This window comes from Bombyx mori, chromosome 11, assembly GCF_030269925.1.
Source record: "Bombyx mori chromosome 11, ASM3026992v2".
NCBI classification, from domain to species: Eukaryota; Metazoa; Arthropoda; class Insecta; order Lepidoptera; family Bombycidae; genus Bombyx; species Bombyx mori.
The window spans coordinates 3,560,728-3,582,841 of record NC_085117.1 but is presented as its reverse complement, the minus strand read 5'-3'; the positions used below and the strand labels follow the sequence as shown (position 1 = coordinate 3,582,841).

Sequence of the window (22,114 nt, the reverse complement as noted above, 5' to 3'; positions counted from 1 at the left end):
GTTTGTGACGAGTTTTTTTTATTGCCCCTGTAGGCAGACGAGCAGCATACGGCCCACCTGATGGTGAGGGGTTACCGTCGCCAATGGACTCCAGCAATGCCAGGGGAAAAGCCAAGCTGCTGCCTACCGCTTAATACTCTCCAAAAGCTTCGCTTGAAGGAGGACATATCATAGCGCTCGTGAAACATCGTGGAAGGGAGCTCATTCTATAGCCGGATGGTACGTGGCAAAAAAGACCTCTGAAAAAGCACTGTGAATGACCGCAGTGGCTCCAGTTAGTATGGATGCACTGTACTCCGGTGGGGGGCGGTGAGACGGTAAAAACGAGATGGTATCATCTCGAACAATTCCTCAGAGCACCTCACACGGTACAAAATGCAGAGGGAACCGAAGTCCCTCCGCAGACCCAGAGGTTCCAAACAAGTTTAATTTACGTCCGTCGTTCTCGAACATTCTGCTATTCATATACAAATTCCAATTCATTAAACGGAAAGATGATATCTTCTAGTTTATCTATATATTAATACGTGAAGCAAAAACTTTGTACCCCTTTTTACGCAAATTGCGCGGACGGAGGAATATGAAAGGGGATTGCCCACTCTCCATAGTGTGCTAGGCCCAAGATGGACATCAAATATTACTATAAAAATGTACTGATTCAAATTCTTAAATGTATTGGATATCTAAAAAATATATTGAAATTGACGCCACTATTATAAAAAATATAATAAAAATAAAAACTCGTTTTGAGGTTAATTTTCTATATAAATAAGTGTCGGATTGTGAGATACTTCAAGAACTTTTCTTTTCTTAATGTTTAAGATGTTCCTAATGTATTTTTATCCAATAGGGTATAAAAACACACTTAATTCTTTAAATATCTATATTTTCTTCATCTTCATACACAATTAGTATCATCTAAAAATAGCAAAGGAGAGCATATACACGGTTTTAAATCTCGGTTAGGGTAAAACCACAATTCACACAATGTTTTTTAGTCGTAGTATGAAACGTTATTGATAAAAGTAAAATAAATCGAAGAAAAATCAAAACACATCCATTTTGTACGCAAGCACAACACCACAAGCAGCAAGCGAAGTGTCAGTCAGTCAGATTAAATTCAGTGTTGTCAGTATAAAGAAAAATAATTACATGAAATTCATATATCGATTATTTTTTTAAATAACCGATAATTGATTTATATCTTAATCTTTTTTTTACGAGTACACATTATTTTTTATGTTTTTGTTTTAGTTGTACATATTTAAATAACAATACTAGTAAAGTTTTTTTTATTGCTTAGATGGGTGGGCGAGCTCACAGCCACCCTGGTGTTGCTAAGTGGTTACTCGAGCCCACATACATCTACAACGTAAATGCGCCACCCACCTTGAGATATAAGTTCTAAAGTCTCAAGTATAGTTACAAGTTAAAGTCCAATGGGTATGTCTTCGATGTTATTTTATGTGCATAAAATCCATTAAAATCGTTTGATTAATGATAATACTTAAAATGATTTATTTATATGTTTTATTTATATACTCAAAATATTTACTTCATACGTAAAAGGATTTGAAGCTGGCAATATTTTTCCCGCAAAAATAAAAATCCTTGTTTTTTCAATAGAGTTACTTTTTTTAAACTACTTATTGTAAACTATAGTGGCGCTTATTTGCAAGAAAGTAAATGCATATTTATTTATGACAAAATTAATGCACTAAATATTTTTTCTATAATCTATTGTCCGCTTTGGGCCTAAAATTATGGGCCATCCCCTTTCCTACACTTATAGAGAATATAGAGAAGGAGTGCAGAATGATAATATTTTTTTTTTAATTATGCATTAAGAATACATTAATTCAAAAAAAAAGCATTACACACTCTACCATCTACCTGACACACACACATTTATATATCCTTTATTTACTGTCAAACTTTTGTCATTGCATTAAAGTCTGTGGTCAAATTAAGAATAGATTAATATTGCTTATCTTTATTAATATTTGTCTATACGAGTAGTGTAGTCTTGGCGAAATCTGTGAATCTTTATGTATGATTTTAGAAATCGTCGTGGCCTAAAAGATAAGACGTCCGGAGCATTCGTGTTGAAGCGATGCACCGATGTTCGAATCCCGCAGGCGGGTACCAATTTTTCTAATGAAATACGTACTCAACAAATGTTCACGATTGACTTCCACGGTGAAGGAATAACATCGTGTAGTAAAAGTGAAACCCGCAAAATTATAATTTGCGTAATTACTGGTGGTAGGACCTGTTGTGAGTCTGCGCGGGTAGGTACCACCGCCCTGCCTATTTCTGCCGTGAAGCAGTAATGCGTTTCGGCTTGAAGGGTGGGGCAGCCGTTGTAACTATACTGAGACCTTACAACTTATATCTCAAGGTGGGTGGCGCATTTACGTTGTAGATGTCTATGGGCTCCAGTAACCATTTAACACCAGGTGGGCTGTGAGCTCGTCCAACCATCTAAGCAATAAAAAATAAAAATAAAAGTCTTTGACAATAGAACCTTATTAATGTTCAACGTTATTTATAATTTCAATTAATTATAGTCGAATTTCGACTACAGAGGGACCATTAGTTCTAATCTAATATACCTGTTTCTCAAACACCCTGTACATGAAATTTTAGTAGCATTTTACGTACAAACAAAATATTGTATGTTCACATTTAAACAATCAAAGTAAATCAATATTTAGTTTACAATAAATTTAATGTATCCAATAATGTCGTGCGTCATGTTGTTTCGTACAAAATCAGATGTGAGAAATACAAACACACACACACACCTACATAACATTAATTGTAATAAGCAAGTGTTTATTTTTCGCGTTCGCTCACGTTTCGTGTTATCACTGGGCATACGAACCCGCGGTCCTTCCATAAGTGTAAGCTAATGTAGTTTTAAGTTTCAGTTCTGCAATCCAACGGCTACCGTACCCTTCGAGCTTTTTACAGCTTCGCTGCAGACGTAAACAGGGTGGCGGTCCCTACCCGTGTGGGATCAGGAGACGCCCTACTACCAGTAATCACCCTAGTTACAGTTTTAGGGTCTTGACACATTTCATTATACGAATCCACTGAATTGTTAAACAAATAATTTATAGTTTAAAAAAACTAACGAAATACGCTTTTATAGAAAATCTAACTCAAAAATAGAAAATAAATTTTAATAAATTTGAACTAAATTAGTTGAATTTCAATTTTTTCAATTTTTTTTTAATATAATGTTTTAAAAAAATCGGTCCTTTATAAACCAAATTTCGAGTTAATCTGACGTTTTGAAAGGGGTCAAAATCATGTTCAAAGATACCGTTACAAGCATACATACGTCTGAAGCTAATAAAAGCGTATTAAAATTGAGAGATGATCATTTAAAATGAATGCAACATTTTGAATTGGGTCAAAATCATGGTCAAAGTGTCCGTTCATATGTACATCCTAATTTGGGAGTTAGGGGGAGGGGAATTAAGGTCGTGAGGGCTGTTCGGATTGTCGATAATCGTCTCAGGGACCGTTTTGAACCTCTGGGTCTGCGGAAGGACTTCTCTTCTCTCTGTATTTGGTAACATATGTTCCATGAGGAGTGCTCTAAGGAATTATTTGAGATGATTCCATCATCTCGTTTTTACCACGACACCTCCCGCCACCGGAGTAGAATTCGTTCATACTACCTGGAGCCACTGCGTTCATCCACAGTGCGTTTCCAGAGATCTTTTTTGCCACGTACCATCCGGCTTTGGAATGAGCTCCCCTCCACGGTGTTTCCTGAGCGCTATGACATGTCCTTCTTCAAACGAGGCTTGTGGAGGCTACTTAACGGTAGGCAGCGGCTTTGCTCTGCTCTGGCATTGCTGAAGTCCATGGGCGATGGTAACCACTCACCATCAGGTGGGCCGTATGATCGTCTGCCTACAAGAGCTATAAAAAAAGGAAGATCTTTCACCGAGCGGTTGAAATTGCTCGGTAGACCGACGGTCTGAATGTTGTTGTTCAGAACCTGTATATATTATGCAAGCTTATCCTGAAAATTTCGTAAGCCAGATTTAGGCATCTGTCGAATATCTTATGTTCTGTGATGGCGACTTCCACACTAACATACGTATGGAGATAAGAAAAGCGAGTTAAAAAAATACTTCAATAAAAACTATAACGGCAATGACGTCAACTGTGACGCGCGGAATCAGAAATAGGACTGATCGGGAAGTTTTTTTTCTTTTTCTACCTAAGCTGAGAGAAAAAAGTCTAAAAGGCTAAGTCATGAGAGACCATTTCAGCGTAACCTTAACAAGTAGCTCACGGGGATTAAACTCGACGACGTTGCTAACACTAACCCTAGCAAGAGCAGCGCTTCGCAGAATCTACCACCGGATCGGAAACCCACTGAGAAGATCCGGCGAGAAACTCGGTGGGCTGTGTCTCTGGGTTAATTTACTCGCCGAGCCCTTCGTGGCAAGCGACGGTTTCGACGAGAACAATGACCGGATCTGAAAGGAAGGAATTAGTCTCTTATAAAGGATTATGAGCGCTGATGCTATCCGGGTATGTTGATAATGGAACCAGCGCTAGGAAATAGGAGTATCGTAACAGACCGTCTTGTCAATTAGATCAAACACACTTTACAATAATAATGTTATTGCAAATTTTTTCCACTACTTAGCTCAGAGCAGTTCCTCCTGCAACATTGTCTTGTGTTGAAATCTTTACGGCTACCCCTCAAACAAAGCTCAGTTTTAACGAGGATCATATTAGAATAGTCTGCTCGATCATTCATCACGATGCCACACTTAGCTGCTGCTTCCCCTTCGCGAATTCTCCCAGCCTCTAATTTTATGGATGGCAGAGCGTATTGCGAATACGTTCCATCTTTATCACTGGGAAGATTAAATGTGTTTCAATCGAAGAATTCCACTGACACCACATAATTATTTCATTGTTTACTTGTTGCCTCAGTAAGGTAATGTCACTCTTGAAGTTCGTCAATACTAGAGGCATAACCAAGTCGCTGTCTGCCCTCTGTGGTAGGACACAAGTTTTTAGATTTCTTTCGATGAAGGTCACTCACGATTTCCTTTATAAATTAAATCAATTTGAACAGTTGTGATTTACGCAATGAAACGAACATTTTAATTTTAAAATTTAATTTAAATCATTCATTGATGTTTCGGGTTTGCGTGCCCTGTATTTGAAATTTGTGTGGGTGCTCGATGGTCCTTCATTCGTAATTGTTGTAACATCCACGTCGGTAGAGGTGACCTGTACGAGAAGAGCTCGGGATTAGTGCAGAGCTGCAGAGGACTGTGTCTATAGTAGTGTGGTATAGGACCCTCGGCTAGATGTAGGTCGGATCTGTGTCTGTTTGTGTACGAGAAGAGGTCGGAATGAGTATAGAGCTGCAGAAGGCTGGGTCTATAGTAGTGTGGTATAGGACCCTCGGCTAGATGTAGGTCGGATCTGTGACTTTTTGTGTACGAGAAGAGCTCGGGATCAGTACAGAGTTGCAGAGGACTGTGTCTATAGTAGTGTGGTATAGGACCCTCGGCTAGATATAGGTCGGATCTATGTCTGTTTGTACACGAGAAAAGCTCGGGATCAGTACAGAGCTGCAGAGGACTGTGTCTATAGTAGTGTGGTATAGGACATAAGATAAAAGAAGTCGAAAGAAAATACTTGAAAGTATCAATTCTTATTTTAAAAGACTATTCTTCGCTCGTGTTTTAAAACTTATGTTTGCTTCAAGACAGAAATAGCCGATATATCTATATATATAAAAATGAATTGCTGTTCGTTAGTCTCGCTAAAACTTGAGAACGGCTGGACCTATTTGGCTAATTTTGGTCTTGAATTATTTGTGGAAGTCCAGAGAAGAGAGAGAGTCCAGAGAGAGAAGGTTCAAAAGGTAGATAAATATGAAAATGCTCGGAATTAAATAAAAATAACAATTTTGTTTTTCCTTTGATGTGTCCCCCGTCGGACGGATTCCTTTTGTTTGTTTAAAGTTTATTTTATACAAAAGCTTAGGTCTTTTATTTATCGATTGAGGCACTAGGAAGTCTGACGGGTCAGCTTATATTAGATAGATATAGATATTTAAATTAAGGTAAATAAATACCTTATGAACTTCCGGATGCTCTGTAGTCGATGTAAGTGTTTTATTATCAATATTACCACCACCGGGAAGTAAAGTAGATCTGACGAACGTTCCGTTTTGATTAAAACTCTTGATCACGTCGTGTATTATACGGCTAAAACAGGAAATAAGTCACAATTGTTTTATGCTTTTTATAAACGTAATATACGCATCCTTTAGGACGTCCAGGATACTCGTACCAAGCGAAGCGGTTATGATCTCCTAATCCCCCATCGCAAGACAGATGCCTTGTTGTCTCCAAGTGACAGCGCTATCAACATTGGCTGATCTGAAGGGTAGTCTACCGAAATAGGGCTTTGGTATCCGCTGAAGATAAAGGCGTCTTAATATTCGAGATCCAGCGTATGAACGTCTGAACATGAATAGAGATGTGAAGTATTTTTTTTATTGCCTAGATGGGTGGCCAAGCTCACAGCCCACCCGGTGTTAAGTGGTTACTGGAGCCCATAGACATCTACGACGTAAATGCGTCACCCACCTTGAGATATAAGTTCTAACGTCTCAAGTATATAGTTACAGCGGCTACCCACCCTTCAAACCGAAACACATTACTGCTTCACGGCAGAAATAGGTAGGGTGGTGGTACCTACCCGTGCAGACTCACAAGAGGTCCTACCACCTTATTACCAATTCTTAACATAGGACGAAGAGGTGATAAGGGTTTAGTTGTAATAATTTGGGGATTGCAAGCTCCTATCTTCAGAACAATATGGAGATATGGATGGTGCAGGTAAGGACCACTCTCTGTGTATGAAAGTGTCCTTCGGAAAGCGACTTATCAGTGAGGCACCTCCGGAGCAAGGAGTGTCATGCTAAAGTTAGCGAAAAAAGATATTTTATTAAATTATTAGCGGCCCGGTACGGCTCCGCTCCGATCTTTAACAAAAATTTCAACGATATTGACGTTGTTTTATTTTTTAAATAAAAGAACACTCATTGCGGCATAACTATACTAGTTAGACATATGCTGTTGCGACACTTTTTGTAAATAATAATGTGTTCTACAAAGTCGTAGTGCATTATTTTATTCAGTCATCAATAGTTTTCGCAGGGCACGCGATGTAAAGAATATTTTAGGTAATTTTTTTACACCTTGGGTTACATTATTGGAGTTTTCGTAAGGATCCCTAACTTTTTTGAAAAAAGAATATAGCCCATGTCACTCGGGAATAGTGTAGATTCCAAATAGTGAAAGAATTTTTCAAATCGGTTCAGTTGTTTCGGAGCCTATTCAATACAAACAAACAAACAAATCTTTCCTCTTTATAATATTAAATATAGATGAACTCGGCACATTTCAGTCCGTCACAACTGCCGTATTCACACTCCACCAGTTGCTACGCGGGCACTGGTGTGGTAAGTTTTTGACTTATAATTTGCTGCTCATGATTGGACAATTTTTAAACTTGTCTACCATTTCAGCTCTCCTTGCCCCTACCTAATTTGTCAAAAAGATATTACTGCGACCTGATTTATTTGAGACCGCAATCAATTGGGATGAAGATAAATGAAACAAAACGAGATGATATTAAATAAGTGACTGAGAGTTCAGTGGACTTTTTAGACGAACCCGACAAGCCACATCGAGCACCATTTTAATACGCTTTTATTAGTTTGTTGTATGTATGTATGTAACGGAATCTTTGAACATGATTTTGACCCCCTTCAAAACGTCGGATTAACTTGAAATTTGGTATACTTATTAACAATATAAAATTCAATATAAAAAAATATATATTGAAAAAACAAAGAATTGAAAAATTTGAAATTCAACTAAAAAATGAGAAAATAAATAATAGTTTAAAAAACTAATAAAATACGCTTTTATAGAAAATCCAACAAACAAATAGAAAATAAATTTTAATAAATTTGAATTAAAAATAATGTAATAAAAAATTATTTTAATATAAAAAAAGTAGTAGTTATAAATATTTTATGAACAGATATGAGTAGAAGGGTTATTTTGATAATATACTGAAAAGCACCCACGCTTTTATAAATCGATGAACACGGGCTGCACGAACGAAAAAGTGTCACGTTCCGCCTGAGCCTGAGCGTGCAAGTGAGAGCACGGAACGAGCGATAAAGAGGCACGATCGGCCCAAGCGTTACCTTGCGCTACATTTATCTCTCTCGCGCGACGTCCGAGCTAGCAGTTCGAATAGTTCTGCTACTGACGTTTTCACGTATCTTCTGTAAGCCGACTTTACAGACAAGCATTTTTTTTTTATAAATCGCTTCGCATAATACTTTCTCGCATAACTAGTTTAGCTAATTATGCCCCTCCCGTCTCCACCCAAAAGTCTGAAGGACACTCTCCGTCGAGTGACAGCAAATTCCAAGGAACTACTAATAGGGTAATAATGCAGCAACATAACGATTTCATAAAAAATTTACGCACCCAACATTCTCGAAGCCAATATCCTTCAAGTTGTTTCGTTCTGATAAACTCAACGGCAGATCCGTATAGACGGTGAGGTTTTCCGACGAAATCTCGGAGGGATCCGAGAGCTGTTCCAAATCAAATGTCTGTACACTAGAATAGAAGATCAATATAAACATCATCAGTCCATGGTTGTCCGCTGCTAGATTATAAACCTCTACTTTTTTTATGAATGAAGGATTACTGGTGGCCCGGGTGCCTTTCCACTTTCATCAGGACAGGTGGGCGAGCAAAGGTTCAGCCAGGCGGGGTGGGATTTGCTAACAGCCGCCCGAGCGCCTCCAAAGGAGACCTAACAATTCAAGTGCAGCTGCTTCGCGAATGACTCTTCTACCGAATTGGAATCGCGACCCCCTGAGTAGATTCAGCGGGAAACTCAGCGGGCTGATGCAAGGGTATGGGATAAACCCCTACGAATTGGAGTCTGGTCTTCGGTTCTCCTTGCGCATTTACATTCGGCCACCCTTTGTAAATAGTTGCCCCAGCTAGCCAAAAGGCGCCTCGTTTAAAAACCCGTCTGCCCCAGGGATCGTCGCTAATCCAGCTTATCGATTCTATGAACTATATCTTTACTTTCCAAATCCAATTTATTACTGGTGGTAGGACTTCCAGTGAGTCCGCACGGGTAGGTACCGCCACCATGCCTATTTCCCTGCCATGGAGCAGTAATGCGTTTCGGTTTGAAAGGTGGGGCAGCCGTTGTAGCTATACTGAGACATTAGAACATATCTCAAGGTGGGTGGCGGCATTTACGTTGTAGACGTCTATGGGCTCCGATAACCACTTAACACCAGGTGGGATGTGAGTTCGCCCACCTATCAATGCAATAAAAAAAATAAAAATAAAAAGTCTTTGCAGTTAAACGCTCAACTATGATATACCTTATCTTATCCCTCCCATTTTGTTGTGAACGAAGCCACGAGCGTAGTTAGGTACTCAATATGATAAAATGCTTACTCGCTGAAGAGTCGCCTCGTCGAATCTACTTTAGGACCTAACTTAAACATCTTTCCTATTTCCTGACGCATTTTTTCGTCGTGATACGTCCAAGTTTGCGCCAGAGCTAAATTGTAATACTCGTACAATTGTTTCACCTGTGAATTTTAAGTTAATCTATATATTAATACGTGAAGCAAAAACTTTGTATCCCTTTTTACGAAAATTGCGTGGACGGGGGAGTATGAAATTTTCCACACTTATAGAGAATATAGAGAAGAAGTGCACAATGCTAATATTTTTTTAAAATAATGCATATAACATACATTAAATCAATAAAGAAAACATTACACACACTACATACCATATATTTGACGCACACACGCATGCATACTATTTATTGTCAAACTTTTGTTCTTGACATATGTTGTCAACTTGAGAATAAATTAAATATTGTTTGTCTTTGTTAATATTTTTATAGTATAGTCTTGCCGAAATTTGTGAGTATAGAAGTATAAAATACAATCATAATAGTGTACAAACTTACAATTCCAATTAATTACTTATAGTCGAATTTCGACTACTGCGGGACCTCTAGTTTCTTTTATTAATTCTCGTATTGTTATTTCAAAAATACATTAACATTTCAATACGGCGCATAGCTTAAGTAACAACACACACGTTGAGTTTATTTATACGCTTCAACATTAAGCATCGAGTTTATCCGGGTTTATCGGGTCTTCTAATAATTAAGCGAAGTCTGGTGGGTGGACAGACCGCTGTCCTTAACACGCTGACTGCGTTATGCGGCTTAAAAGGCCCCATGTGCGACTATCATGTGGTGTGGCAGTCAAAACCGCGTTCTTTCGCTCGGTGAGGAAATCGACTATGTCCACATTTTTATGGGTAAGGGTAGGACGTCTTGTGAATCTGGGTAGGTACCACCACCCTGTCTATTTCTGCCGTGAAGCAGTAATGCGTTTCGGTTTGAACGGCGGGGCAGCCGTTGTAACTGTACTGAGACCTTAGAACTCATATCTCAAGGTAGATGGCGCATTTACGCTGTAGATGTCTATGGGCTCCAGTAACCACTCAACAACCAGGTGGGCTGTGAGCTCGTCCACCCATCTAAGCAATAAATATATATATATATATATATCTTCGACGCGTTTACATAAATTAACATTAAATACCTTTTCATTTAAAATCTTCAGATATTCAGGCGACTTCCTGAATCTAATCAAAACCGACTGAAGGTTTTCCCCGTAGAGCCTAATGGATTCGGATTCTATGTCGTACTTCCTCGAATCCACCGCTAGCAATACTAAAACATTATTATCATTATCAGCCTATAGTTCACTGCTGGATACAGATCTCTCTGATGGCTCGCCACTGATCCTTGACTTCTTTCATCCATAATATCGAGGTGTGAAAGGCGTATTCGGTTCAAGCAACATTTCGCTTAATACCCGACATATATATTTGTAACTAATGATCCATTTGGTATCAGCATCAACAGTTCGATGTTTTTAATTGAACTTCAATGAAGGTTACTAGATTCAAATAGCTGAAAAACCTTTTTTGTTACGATATTTTTTTGCAAATTTTAAGCTTTAAATGGCTCTCCGGTTATGATGCAAAAATGTCGCCTACACCAAACAGCCTTTACCCTTCGAAATGTTTCTTACACATTTCACTTACCACAAAATATTTTCACCGTAACAATAATTCGCTTCATATCGTAGTATCGATAAGAATCCTCGTAAAAAACTTAAGTATGTATTGTTATTCAAGTGAATATAAATATGTATATTTCGGATAGAAAAACAAAACGAAAAACTATATTCTAGGATCAAAACGTTTATTTACAACAAACGCGCAGTGTACAATGAAAATTTTCAGTTGTCGATATATTGCGCGCAACTGGGCGCATCCTCACGAATTCGACCGTGACACTGACATAGTTATTGGACGTCTGCGACTCTAACAGGCATACCCTGGTAACCGTACCCATAGTCCAACTTAACCCATACATAAGCCAGCTGAGTCTCTCGTCGGATCTTTTCAACGCGTCGCGATTCCGATCCGGTAGTGGATGCATTCGCGAGGTAGCTACCCTTGAGTTGTTAGGTCTCCTTCGGAAGCGCTAGGGCAGCTGTTAGCAAAACCCACCCCTCCTGGCCGAGCTCACGTTCCCTCACATCTCCTGGAGACCCTACAACGACCTTCGCTCCACCACAAGGAAGAAAAGGAAAAGATAAAGCGCATACAGTATCAAGACCTACATCCGGTTTTCAAAGCAGCTCGAATTTTTAAACTATCTGTTAAGATAATGCTGCTCAGATAGTACTTATTAACAGAGGCAGTTCTGCCTGTGTTGAAGGTTTGGGACGTAGCGGGGTTAGGAGGCGCTGGCATGGGCACTGTTAATAAACATGCTGCATTTGTACTATGGAGACTAAAAGTAAGGAATGCCATCAGAGTAACTACCGTTTCATTTAGCTGTACTATCATGATGGAGCGTAAAGAATGCTAATAAAACGTTTTAAAACTACTTTGGAACGAAGTTCCTTATGGGACGATGCGGAGGGGTACCCTAACCAGGGGAAACCGTCCGTAACGTAAGATTTTTATTAGTAATACACACAGTGTACGACTTAACTTTGTAATAATGTACAAAAAATAACATATTTTCATTATATATTTTTTATAAATCATTGTGAATAAAATAAAGTTGATAACTTTGTAAAGTAGTTTTTATTTTATTTTTATCAATAAAAAAATCATAATAAAAAATGTATACCCGAATAGTTATTTTCTTTATACCTCGAATAGAACTTAAAATTAATATTTTTATAATAAGGAACTTCGTTCCTATCCGGTGACCCACGTTACCACACATTTTTTTTTTTTTAAATCAGTATCGTTTTTATTCCGTCCCATCATCAAAGGTGTCATGCGTACTATCGTCTGTCTTCGTTTTCGGAAGCTGTCTAACCTAACACCCAGTATTAAAAAGTGTCCGCTGAAAAGGAAAAATTAAGATGGCGCCAGTGTAGCAAGTGGTGAGATTTAAAAAACAGCGCTATAAATTACCACACTTCACTTCAACACGGCACATTTCACTCCGATTAAAACTGCTATATTCATATCATTCTCACTTTCTACGTTAGTGCTATTTCGGTGAGTCTTACAACAATAGCTCGCTGTTTACAGATGGATACTTTTTGGATTTGTCCTTTCAACAAGATGGTGCTCCTTATCTCTGCCCTCCATAATTTTACTAACTATTCAATTTTAACCACGCGCCTACTAGAGGGCGCTGGAGTAATGATTACACACGGGCGCTACACGAGATAAGCCTTTGTCAATTAAATATCTTGTGGTTAATGTGTGATATAGGTCAAGCAAACATGGCTAAAATAAATTGGCTCTAATATTTCCACTCTACTCAATGACTGCTAGGATGTAAAATTTAGATGCTCTAGTACTATATAGTATATTCTGACTATATAGCTCAATCATGCAGCTATTGATTCCTGATTCGATGATAATTTTATCGATAATAATTATTGAATAGATTCACTTATCATCCTAAATTTGAAAACCGTTTTGGCGGTAACAGCAATTATAAAAATTGTGTGAATTATTTTATTTACTAACCTAGTACTTCTTCCAGCTTAAAAGTATAATAACGGTGGTTCACATATTTACCATTCTTTATTGTACACACTGTTTATACAATACAATAACCATTTCGCATCTGTGAAAGTGGAAAAACGAAACAAAAAAGACGTTGAACATAAGCTACGTTCGGATTCTCCCAAAAAGGCAATCGAACTCTCAGTAAATAACCATCATTTCACTGAGATATAATTTCATCCTAATCAATTAGAGTCTCAAACAGATCAACTTCATTCCATTTCATCAATATAATTTTTCACTCTACATTATTTTATGAAACTGAATTATAACAGATTAGACTGTATGGTCTGATACTTTCGCCTTTCTTATTGGAAAATCCTATTATTATCACGGCTTGACAATCAATTTGACAGTGACAGTTAAGGCTGGCTAATCATAAAAAAACAATTTGTGTAATCACTGACTAGTAAAACTTGAAAACACGCCGAAAGGCAATGAGGAACTGCAAATATAAGTATTTTATTATATTAATTTAACCTTTGTACAACCATGGGAGGTGATGCAAATTTCGAGACCGTCTTGAACATCGACAATGATCTACAGTACGATGCTGAAGTCGATGTAATATGTTCAATATGCAACGCGGAGTTTCTCGATCCCGGAGATCTGAAACAACACCTAAAAGTTCACAGCACGGTATCGACCGACACGGAGCGGCGGAAGACGTGCGACTTCTGCGAATGCAAATACGCCGACGTCGAGGAATACGCTTACCACATACGCGACTCGCATCTCGCCGCCTCGAAGTTTTGCCAGCTTTGTTCGCGTGTGTTTATCGATTTCAACAAATACAAACAGCATACGCGAAAGCATTATACCGCCAAATCTGAATACAACGCGTGCTCGCAATGCTCAGCGCTGTACATCAACGAAATGGAATTAGAACGGCACGAGGTGGAAAACCATAAACACGTCGATGAAGGCGTATTCCTGCATAACCTGTACCCGTTCCTATCGTCTGTACTGAACATGAAAATGTCGACGTTCACCAAAGTCAAAGCCGATGACTCGGATTACTCTTGCACCGTATGTGACTACAAAACCAACGATTTGGATCTTTACATACAACATTTACAAGAGAAAAACTGTCGGTCGCTCGCGTGCGATAGCTGTGGCAACGTATACAAGCTACGCAGAGGCCTATTTTCGCATTTGGTCATGAGTTCGTCATGTAATCATGTACAGACTGACAAAACGATACAATGCAAGGAATGCTATCAGTTGATCGGCTCGATGTATTACAAGAACCACATTAGGCAATGTAAACCTGTAAAATGTACTATGTGTAATATTATATTTCATTCCGTCAACGATCTGACTGAACATCAAATTTCTAGGCATCCTCTGTCAATAGAAGTGAAAACCTGCAAGTTTTGTTATAGACAGTGCGTTGGAAAGGTTGCACTCATGAAACACATGACTCGTGTCCACCGTACGGAGCTACATTTGTATAAGTACGAGTGTGTGGATTGCAAAACGGTATTCAAACATCCACAGAAGCTATTCTCGCATTTTTATATGAAACACAAGGACTTAGAGCCTTACACGTGTAAAATATGCAACAAAAAGTTTAAGATACGTAAAAAATTCACAATACACATTAAACTGGACCACAATAGTGTCGGCTTTATTGAGTTCGACAAGAATTACCATGTATATTTTGCCGATAAAAAATCTGAGAACCCCTTCACTCCCACCTGTGTTTTATCAGAAGAAGATAAGAGAATGTGTAACATGTACAGTGAAGTATATAGCCTTCCGAATCAGAAGTCTGATGCATCTGATTACAAATCAATTCTAAATGTACTCTCAGCAACGGAAACAGAGTGCTATATGACAGAATTAGAGAAAAAAATGAAGGAGACCCAACCTAAAAAGCAGAAGCGCAGAAGAAAAACGGGAGGAAGACGAAAGAAAACCGTAGAAAAGGAATACGTAATACAAGATTCAACTGACGAAGATGATATCCCGCTTGTGGAGCTAACAAACAGCAAACCAACGCCAAAAGCATTTCCAGAAAAGCTTTTCTCGAACTATAAAGACAAAAAGGACAACCGTAGGAAAGTAACTTGTACGAAATGCAATAAATACTGTTATACCAAACAAAACTACAAACGTCACATGGCTTTACACAGTAAGAATGAGTTGCAAACATGCATTAAATGCGCTCAAATATTCAACAGTGTTTCAAAGCTTAAAGAACATGTCGAGAAAGAGCATTCCACATCGCAGCTCATCGACACACTGAAGATGTTGCTTGAGAAGAGGAAACAAGGGAGAACATCCACTCATGAGCTGACGATGTCACAAAAATTTGAACAGACCATAAAGAGAGTTAAAACTGACACCACATGTACACCAGCAAAGATAACAGTCGTCAAAGACGGTACCTCCGTGCAGAAGTTCTTAGAAAACTTCTCTCCGGAAGATTCTAAAAAGACTATTGTTATTGAAAGTAATATATCAATAAAACCAGTCACGAGTCCGTTTTACAGGGAGCCTTTCATCACCATGAAAAAATTCACACCCGAACCCCTCAATGCGGAAGTTAAACTGGCCATGCCCGTTAAATTTAAACCAGACTTAAGCGAGAAAGTTAAAGTCAAGGTGCAGTTAGTGCAGAGTCTATTAAAACCCTCAGTTTTCTCCGGCCTGGAGTGCAATGAGAAAATTGAAGGTACAGATGATCACAACTACACGGAATTTGATTCCACATATTATGAGGAGAGCAAAGAATGCATACCGGAAGTCGCTCAGGAGGAAGAAGTAGAAAATCACGATGAACGTAAACACACAATTCATGTTCCACATAAGATAGTCATACCAAAACTACCCGCAAATCATAATATATCAATAGCGCATCTATTACCCGAAGCACCTTATTACAGGATCGTCAAAGTTAATGACGTTCTCAACGATGTTATGCCGGAGCCACCGAAGAAGCCAGTCGAAAAGCCAACACGTCAGGATCTGATTAAGCTACCGGACGGTACCAAGTTAGTGACGGTCAATCCATTGGCTCACTTGTTGGGCGACAAGAAAGTCGATGACATCATGCAACCGTTGAAAAGCAAGTATTACAAGCCAAAGGTTATATCGAATGTCGAGAATGCGTTCACGAAAGCTCTGGAAAAAGCTAACACTCCGACGCATTTCAGGAAAGCGAGCGATAAAGTCGTGAAGAGGGGGCGAAAACGTAAATTGATGTAATGTGTTTAAGATTTTTGTAGTGTGTCTATGTCTGTTTCTTCATAGCTCTGTGAATTTTTATTCGATGCCTCTTGTGTTAGAGTTAGAATAGCAATTGTATTCTTCTAAAACGAACTCGAAAGGCTTCAAGCTTGACTCAATCGAGGATACTTTCATGAGCATCCCAAATAACCCTAAAAATAGGTACTGTTAGTTGTAACTTATAAAAAGTAGCCAAAATGTATAAATATCCCTATTAGTATAGACACGATTCCCCTACCTGATGTCTCCCGTAACTTATAATTTAATCATTGCATAAGTATTTATGAAGTTAGAAGTATTATTATGTTTAATACGAAGAATAAAATGATTACAAAAAATACAATATGTATTTGATTTTTATTTAGCTTGAAATGTATTTAAAACAATATTCTGATGGTTTAAATATTTTATTGTTGATACAAAGGTACTCATTTCTGCCGCGGAGAAATTGCGCTTTAAGGACAAGCTGTTGTAGCGGGTAGCCATCATAGTAATTGACAGATGCCTGAATCTCGCTAACGAAATTTTCAAGATAAGCTTGCATATATAGAAACAACAATAAACTAAAAGTTAACACGTCGCCCTAAACACGTCATCTCGGATCCTCCTGATCCACTAACGGTGCTTTTAGGTACTTCAAGCACCGGTCACCGTTCTCGTCGAACCCGTCGCTTGCGACGAAGGGCTCGACGAGTAAATTAACTCTCAGACACAGCCCACTGAGTTTCTCGCCGGATCTTCTCAGTGGGTCGCGTTTCCGATCCGGTGGTAGATTCTGCGAAGCACGACTCTTGCTAGGGTTCGTGTTAGCAACATCGTCAGGTTTGAGCCCCGTGAGCTCACCTACTAAAGTTAGGGTTACGCTGAAATAGCCGCTAGGGCTATCAGCTTAGGTAGGAAAAAAACTAAAAGTTAACCCTCAGACACAGCCCACTGAGTTTCTCGCCGGATCTTCTCAGTGGGTCGAGTTTCCGATCCGGTGGTAGATTCTGCGAAGCACGGCTCTTGCTAGGGCTCGTGTTGGCAACGTCATCAGGTTTGAGACCCGTGACCTCACCTACTAGTTAAGGTTACGCTGATATAGCCTCTCAAGGCTTATCAGCTTAGGTAGGAAAAAAAAATTAAAAGTTAAACAACATTTGGACCCCTCCTGGCTCAGCCTTTGCTCGCCCACCTGTCCTGGTGAAACTGGACAGGCCTCCGAGCCGCCACTAATCCTATTTCCTAAAAAAAAAAGATAAATTCGGACCGTCGGTCCACCGAGCAATTTCACCAGCTCGGTAGAAGATCTTCCTTGTTGTCGTTACCTACCAAATTGCTATATTTGTTAACAACAATTGTTAATTCGGTCAAGTATTCACAGAAGTCCATATAGACATTATCCACGATAATGTCGCCACTCGCCACTCACCTTGAGACACGAGTTCTAAGTCACAATTTTTACAGTACAACGGCTGCCCCTCCCTACAAACCGAAACGCATTACCTTCTACTTCACGCCAGAAATCACAGTGGTACCCACCCATGCGGACTCACAAGACGTCCTACCACCACCTGTAAAAGACAACACTAAGATCCTGTCATATCGACCTCTTTACCACCACACCTCATACCCGAGGAATCCCTCCAAACTACTTAGAACTGACTACATTTATCAACGGTGCGCTTCTTTTTTTTTTATTACTTAGGTGTGTGGACGAGCTCACAGCCCCCCTGGTGTTAAGTGGTTACTGGAGCCCATAGACATCTACAATGTAAATGCGCTACACACCTTGAGATATAAGGTCTAAGGTCTCAGTATAGTTACAACGGCTGCCCCACCTTTCAAAGCGAAACGCATTACTGCTTCACGGTAGAAATAGGCGGGGCTTCCAGAGTTCTTTTATACCACATACCCTCTGATTCTGGTATGACCCATGACATATCCTTCTACTTACCGTTTTCTATATCCCTGGTATCGCCCGTGAGCAGCGGCAACCACTCACCATCAGATAAGCCGTCTGCTTCTCTACCCACAAAGGTAATAAATCATCAAAAATAATCACAAACGACACATTAGCGAATAACCTTTAATTCTTTTATCACAAAAAAAAAATTGATTCAACAGACACATTTCTTATATCTATTTAAGCTTACAACGATGGAACTTTAAGAGTTGGAACGTTAAAACACTAAAACCAATTTTGTACAACTTTAGATAACTTTAAAAGTAACCAATGCGAAAAGAGCAACTTACTACATCAATGAAGTACAGTTTGCAATGAACGAACACGTGTGACACTCGGGGACAGCCGCAGTAAAGCTATTGCATAGCATTTTTTATCAACTTACACAATTATAATTAGACAATAATAAAAGAAGACCGCGCTATATTTATAAACATTAACAAAAGCAAAACATTAACTGTCCCCTTCACACTCATAAGGCTAGACCGCGCGAGAGAGAGATGGGCAGACTTTTCATGATGCGTGTTGAACGCGAGCTACATGGTAGGCGGAGTGGGGGTGTTAGGTTTTATTTTCGTTACGGAATTTCTTGAATCGGTCGCCGAACTCAAAGCCCGAGATAAAAGCCATGCAATAGCTTAAAAAATATATATAATTTAAGACTACTTTCACAAACTAATCTAATTTGTTTTGCTATTATCTTATTGCTTTAGACGTATAAATTACAGTTTTCTTGGTAACAAATGACTAAAGTTCCAACTACAGTGTTTTATATATAAAAAAAAAGTTTCAAATTTTTCCGTGTGATTAAAAGTTAAAATGCATTGTAAATGTAAGCGCAGTATTCAAATGTTGTACAAACAAACGCCTCAATAAAACAATGCAACTAGAATTATTAAGGCGAGAGATAAAATTGTATAATTCAAAGTTCTCAGACTCCACGACTACAGCTCTTCCGCGAAATAGTTCAGACGCGAAATAGTGCAGACGCGAAATAGTTCAGACGCGAAATAGTGCAGACGCGAAATAGTGCAGACGCGAAATAGTTCAGACAAGAAATATACTATTAAGATAATCATCTTGCCTTTTTTTTCCTATTGCGCTTCTAGGCAGACGCGCATACGGCCCACCTGATGGTGAGTGGTTACCGTCGCCCATATACTTCAGCAATGCCAGGGGCCGAGCCAAGCCGCTGCCTATAGTTATAAAAAACTTTAACTTAAAAATCAATGCTAGATTCAAAGAAAATTTGAAACAGATATTCAAACTTATTAAAAACGCAATAGTCGATATTCCGACGCTCCGCACTTTACACATTAACAGAGAGTCGATCGATCGACGGTTCGCGCTCAAAGGCTTAAATTACATAAAGAAAATCGATGCAATCTCCTGTCAGTTAACTATTGCTATGCGAATTCACTTAACAATAACCTACCCTAAACACTTATTTATATTTACTGTATGTAGTAGGTGAGGCGATAATACATAACACAAATCTAACTAAATTTATATTAACGCCAATAATAATTACCGAGAAAACACAAATTTAATGATTTTTAAACTCAGTATTTTTTTAAATTATTTCGTTAAAATTTTACTAAAGTTTAATAATTAGCCTTAATGGAAAATATTAATATGATCTTACCTAGTTTTATTTATTTATATAATTAATTATTTTCAACTTTGTCTAACTAGGAAACAATAAGGGGAACGCTCAATTAGAGGCTAGTACTGTGAGCATTCGTGATCACTTGATGAAACCCTATCTCTACAACACGTGAGTAAGCACGATTTAATTTTAAATACTCAATTATTATTATTTTTTCATAAAAAAATAACAATTCAATTACATAATACTTAAACAATTAATTACATACACAAAACAGATCACAAACTATTAGAACAACCAAAAATATTACCAGAATACAAAACAATATCATAATACTGCAACACCGCCCAAGGATCGCAGTGTTGCCAATTCAAGAACCCGCTTTTCGCTCTAGCAATAACTTTTAGTCGGACTTTACATTTATTAAATTTCCTAATTATCAAAAAATTAACACTAATTTATCTTCAAGCTATCTTTGTAAGTTAAGGTGCAAGCAGGGCCGTATAATTCCCTTCTAATCTGCGTTCGGCGAGTTCTGTTGTTATCTGTAAAAAGTAGAAATTATTTTTTATTTAACCCTTTTAGTGCTGAGCTAATTTTCACATATGTACTATATTGTAGAAAATTCTAGAGATTTTCGTAAAAAAAAAAACCTTTATAAAAAAATTTAAACTTAAAGAAACATACAAAAATCAATGCTAAATTTCACAGCAAATTTAATTTTAAATGGTCACTTCCAAAAATCTAACTGCCTCGGTATTCCGACGCTTTGCACTTTATACGCATCAATACAAGGTCGATCTATCGACGGTTCGCGCTTAATGGGTTAAATTTAATTTATTTGAACTCTTAAGTACAATGGAGGAAAATAAGTAATTTTGATTCTGCAATATTGGTCCATTGGGGTTAACAGTTGAAATAAATTTATAATAATATATGAGGTATCTAGGCAGTTTTGGTAGTAATTTCATTACTTAAGTATTCTATTCTAAAATGTTTTATGAATGATTGATTTAAACCTCATCTCGGGATGCACTGAAGCATCTCTTTCTCACCTCTATTTTTTTCTTTTCATACAGCGATCTTTGGTCCTCACATTAAAAAAAAACAAATTAGAAATTTGTTTTTTCAAGAAACAAATTAGAAATTTGTTTTTTATTTTGTTTTCATAATATATTCAGTTCAGTTAAATATCATGAAAAAATTATATTTTAAATTATGTACATATTTTTTTAATTAGAATAGATTAAATTTAGATATTACGATTATTTTCAGAACTTTTATATCCGATTCTACTACGCTACAATCTCTCTTGCTCCTACTATTTCTTCTAGAAACATTGATACGGACCTTGTGACTGGCGCAGGCGGAGCAGTCCGGGGGCAGCTTCAGGGCGGCCACCAGCGACGCCAGCTTGTCGGCGGACAGGTTGGCGGACAGCGTCAGCCGCAGCAAGCGACCCCCCATCTGCGCTCGGGCCGCGGCCACACGCGGCGACCTGCACCCGACAACGACGGCCTTTAGGACGCCGCAATGTTCACGGCACGACACGACACGACACGACAAAGACTGTCTACATTCTGCCCACGCCACGCACTTGAGTACTTCGATCATATTGCTGGGAAAACGCCCGATAGCCTACAAGAGACTATTTGTGACATTTTTTGAAGTCGTCGTGGCCGAACGGATAAGACGTCCGGTGCATTCGTGTTGAGCGATGCACCGGTGTTCGAATCTCAGGCGGATAACAATTTTTGTAATGAAATACGTACTCAACAAATATTCACAATTGACTACTACCACGATGAAGCAATAACATCGTGTAATAAAAATCAAACCTGCAAAATTTTAATTTGCGTAATAGCTGGTGGTAGGGCCTCTTGTGAGTCCGCACGGGTAGGTACCATCGGGTGGTTACCGTAGCCCATAGACATCAACAAGGAATGGCCACCCACCTTGAACTACATTCAAATCTGCTAAACCATTATTTGTGTACACACATAGACATCCACTACAATATGATAATCTCAATTTCCTTCTTATTCGTTATTGAGCAATTGTGTGTCTGATGCTTAC

At 38.5% G+C, this 22,114-nt stretch overlaps 3 protein-coding genes across 6 annotated transcripts in view; 1 reads left to right on the top strand and 2 right to left on the bottom strand.

Moving 5' to 3' along the window:
• Positions 1-5,142: 5,142 nt before the first annotated feature.
• On the bottom strand, positions 5,143-10,048 carry LOC110385496 (uncharacterized). Its single transcript, XM_062671005.1, has 5 exons — positions 9,913-10,048; positions 9,570-9,706; positions 8,571-8,705; positions 6,131-6,263; positions 5,143-5,274 (listed from the first exon to the last, which is right to left on the bottom strand). Exons 1-5 carry the CDS (start codon positions 9,934-9,936, stop codon positions 5,158-5,160), a joined length of 546 nt encoding a protein of 181 aa, XP_062526989.1. The 5' UTR covers positions 9,937-10,048; the 3' UTR covers positions 5,143-5,157.
• Positions 10,049-13,742: 3,694 nt separating this feature from the next.
• Positions 13,743-16,463, top strand: LOC101746508 (gastrula zinc finger protein xFG20-1). Its single transcript, XM_004922298.1, has one exon. It carries the CDS (start codon positions 13,743-13,745, stop codon positions 16,461-16,463), a length of 2,721 nt encoding a protein of 906 aa, XP_004922355.1.
• Positions 16,464-18,538: 2,075 nt separating this feature from the next.
• Positions 18,539-22,114, bottom strand: part of LOC101746229 (nuclear pore complex protein Nup98-Nup96) — a 47,398-nt gene continuing 43,822 nt past the window's right edge. For all 4 annotated transcript variants that reach the window (XM_062671001.1, XM_038013893.2, XM_062671004.1 and 1 more), the window contains 2 exons: positions 21,389-21,536; positions 18,539-20,583 (listed from right to left, as the gene is read on the bottom strand). In XM_062671001.1, the coding sequence (XP_062526985.1) occupies positions 20,521-20,583; positions 21,389-21,536 (211 nt within the window). In that variant the 3' untranslated portion in view covers positions 18,539-20,520. The remainder of the gene's footprint in view (positions 20,584-21,388; positions 21,537-22,114) is intronic.

Bases quoted from the DNA above. Each gene is read 5' to 3' on its own strand.
- LOC101746508 (XM_004922298.1), top strand. From the start codon at position 13,743: ATGGGAGGTGATGCAAATTTCGAGACCGTCTTGAACATCGACAATGAT.
- LOC110385496 (XM_062671005.1), bottom strand. From the start codon at position 9,936: ATGCGTGTGTGCGTCAAATATATG. The intron at 6,264-8,570 runs GTGCGTAAATTT...TTCCTGTTTTAG, and splicing joins ATTGGCTTCGAGAATGTTGG to CCGTATAATACACGACGTGA. The intron at 5,275-6,130 runs GTATTTATTTAC...CTTCTCGTACAG, and splicing joins AGCATCCGGAAGTTCATAAG to GTCACCTCTACCGACGTGGA.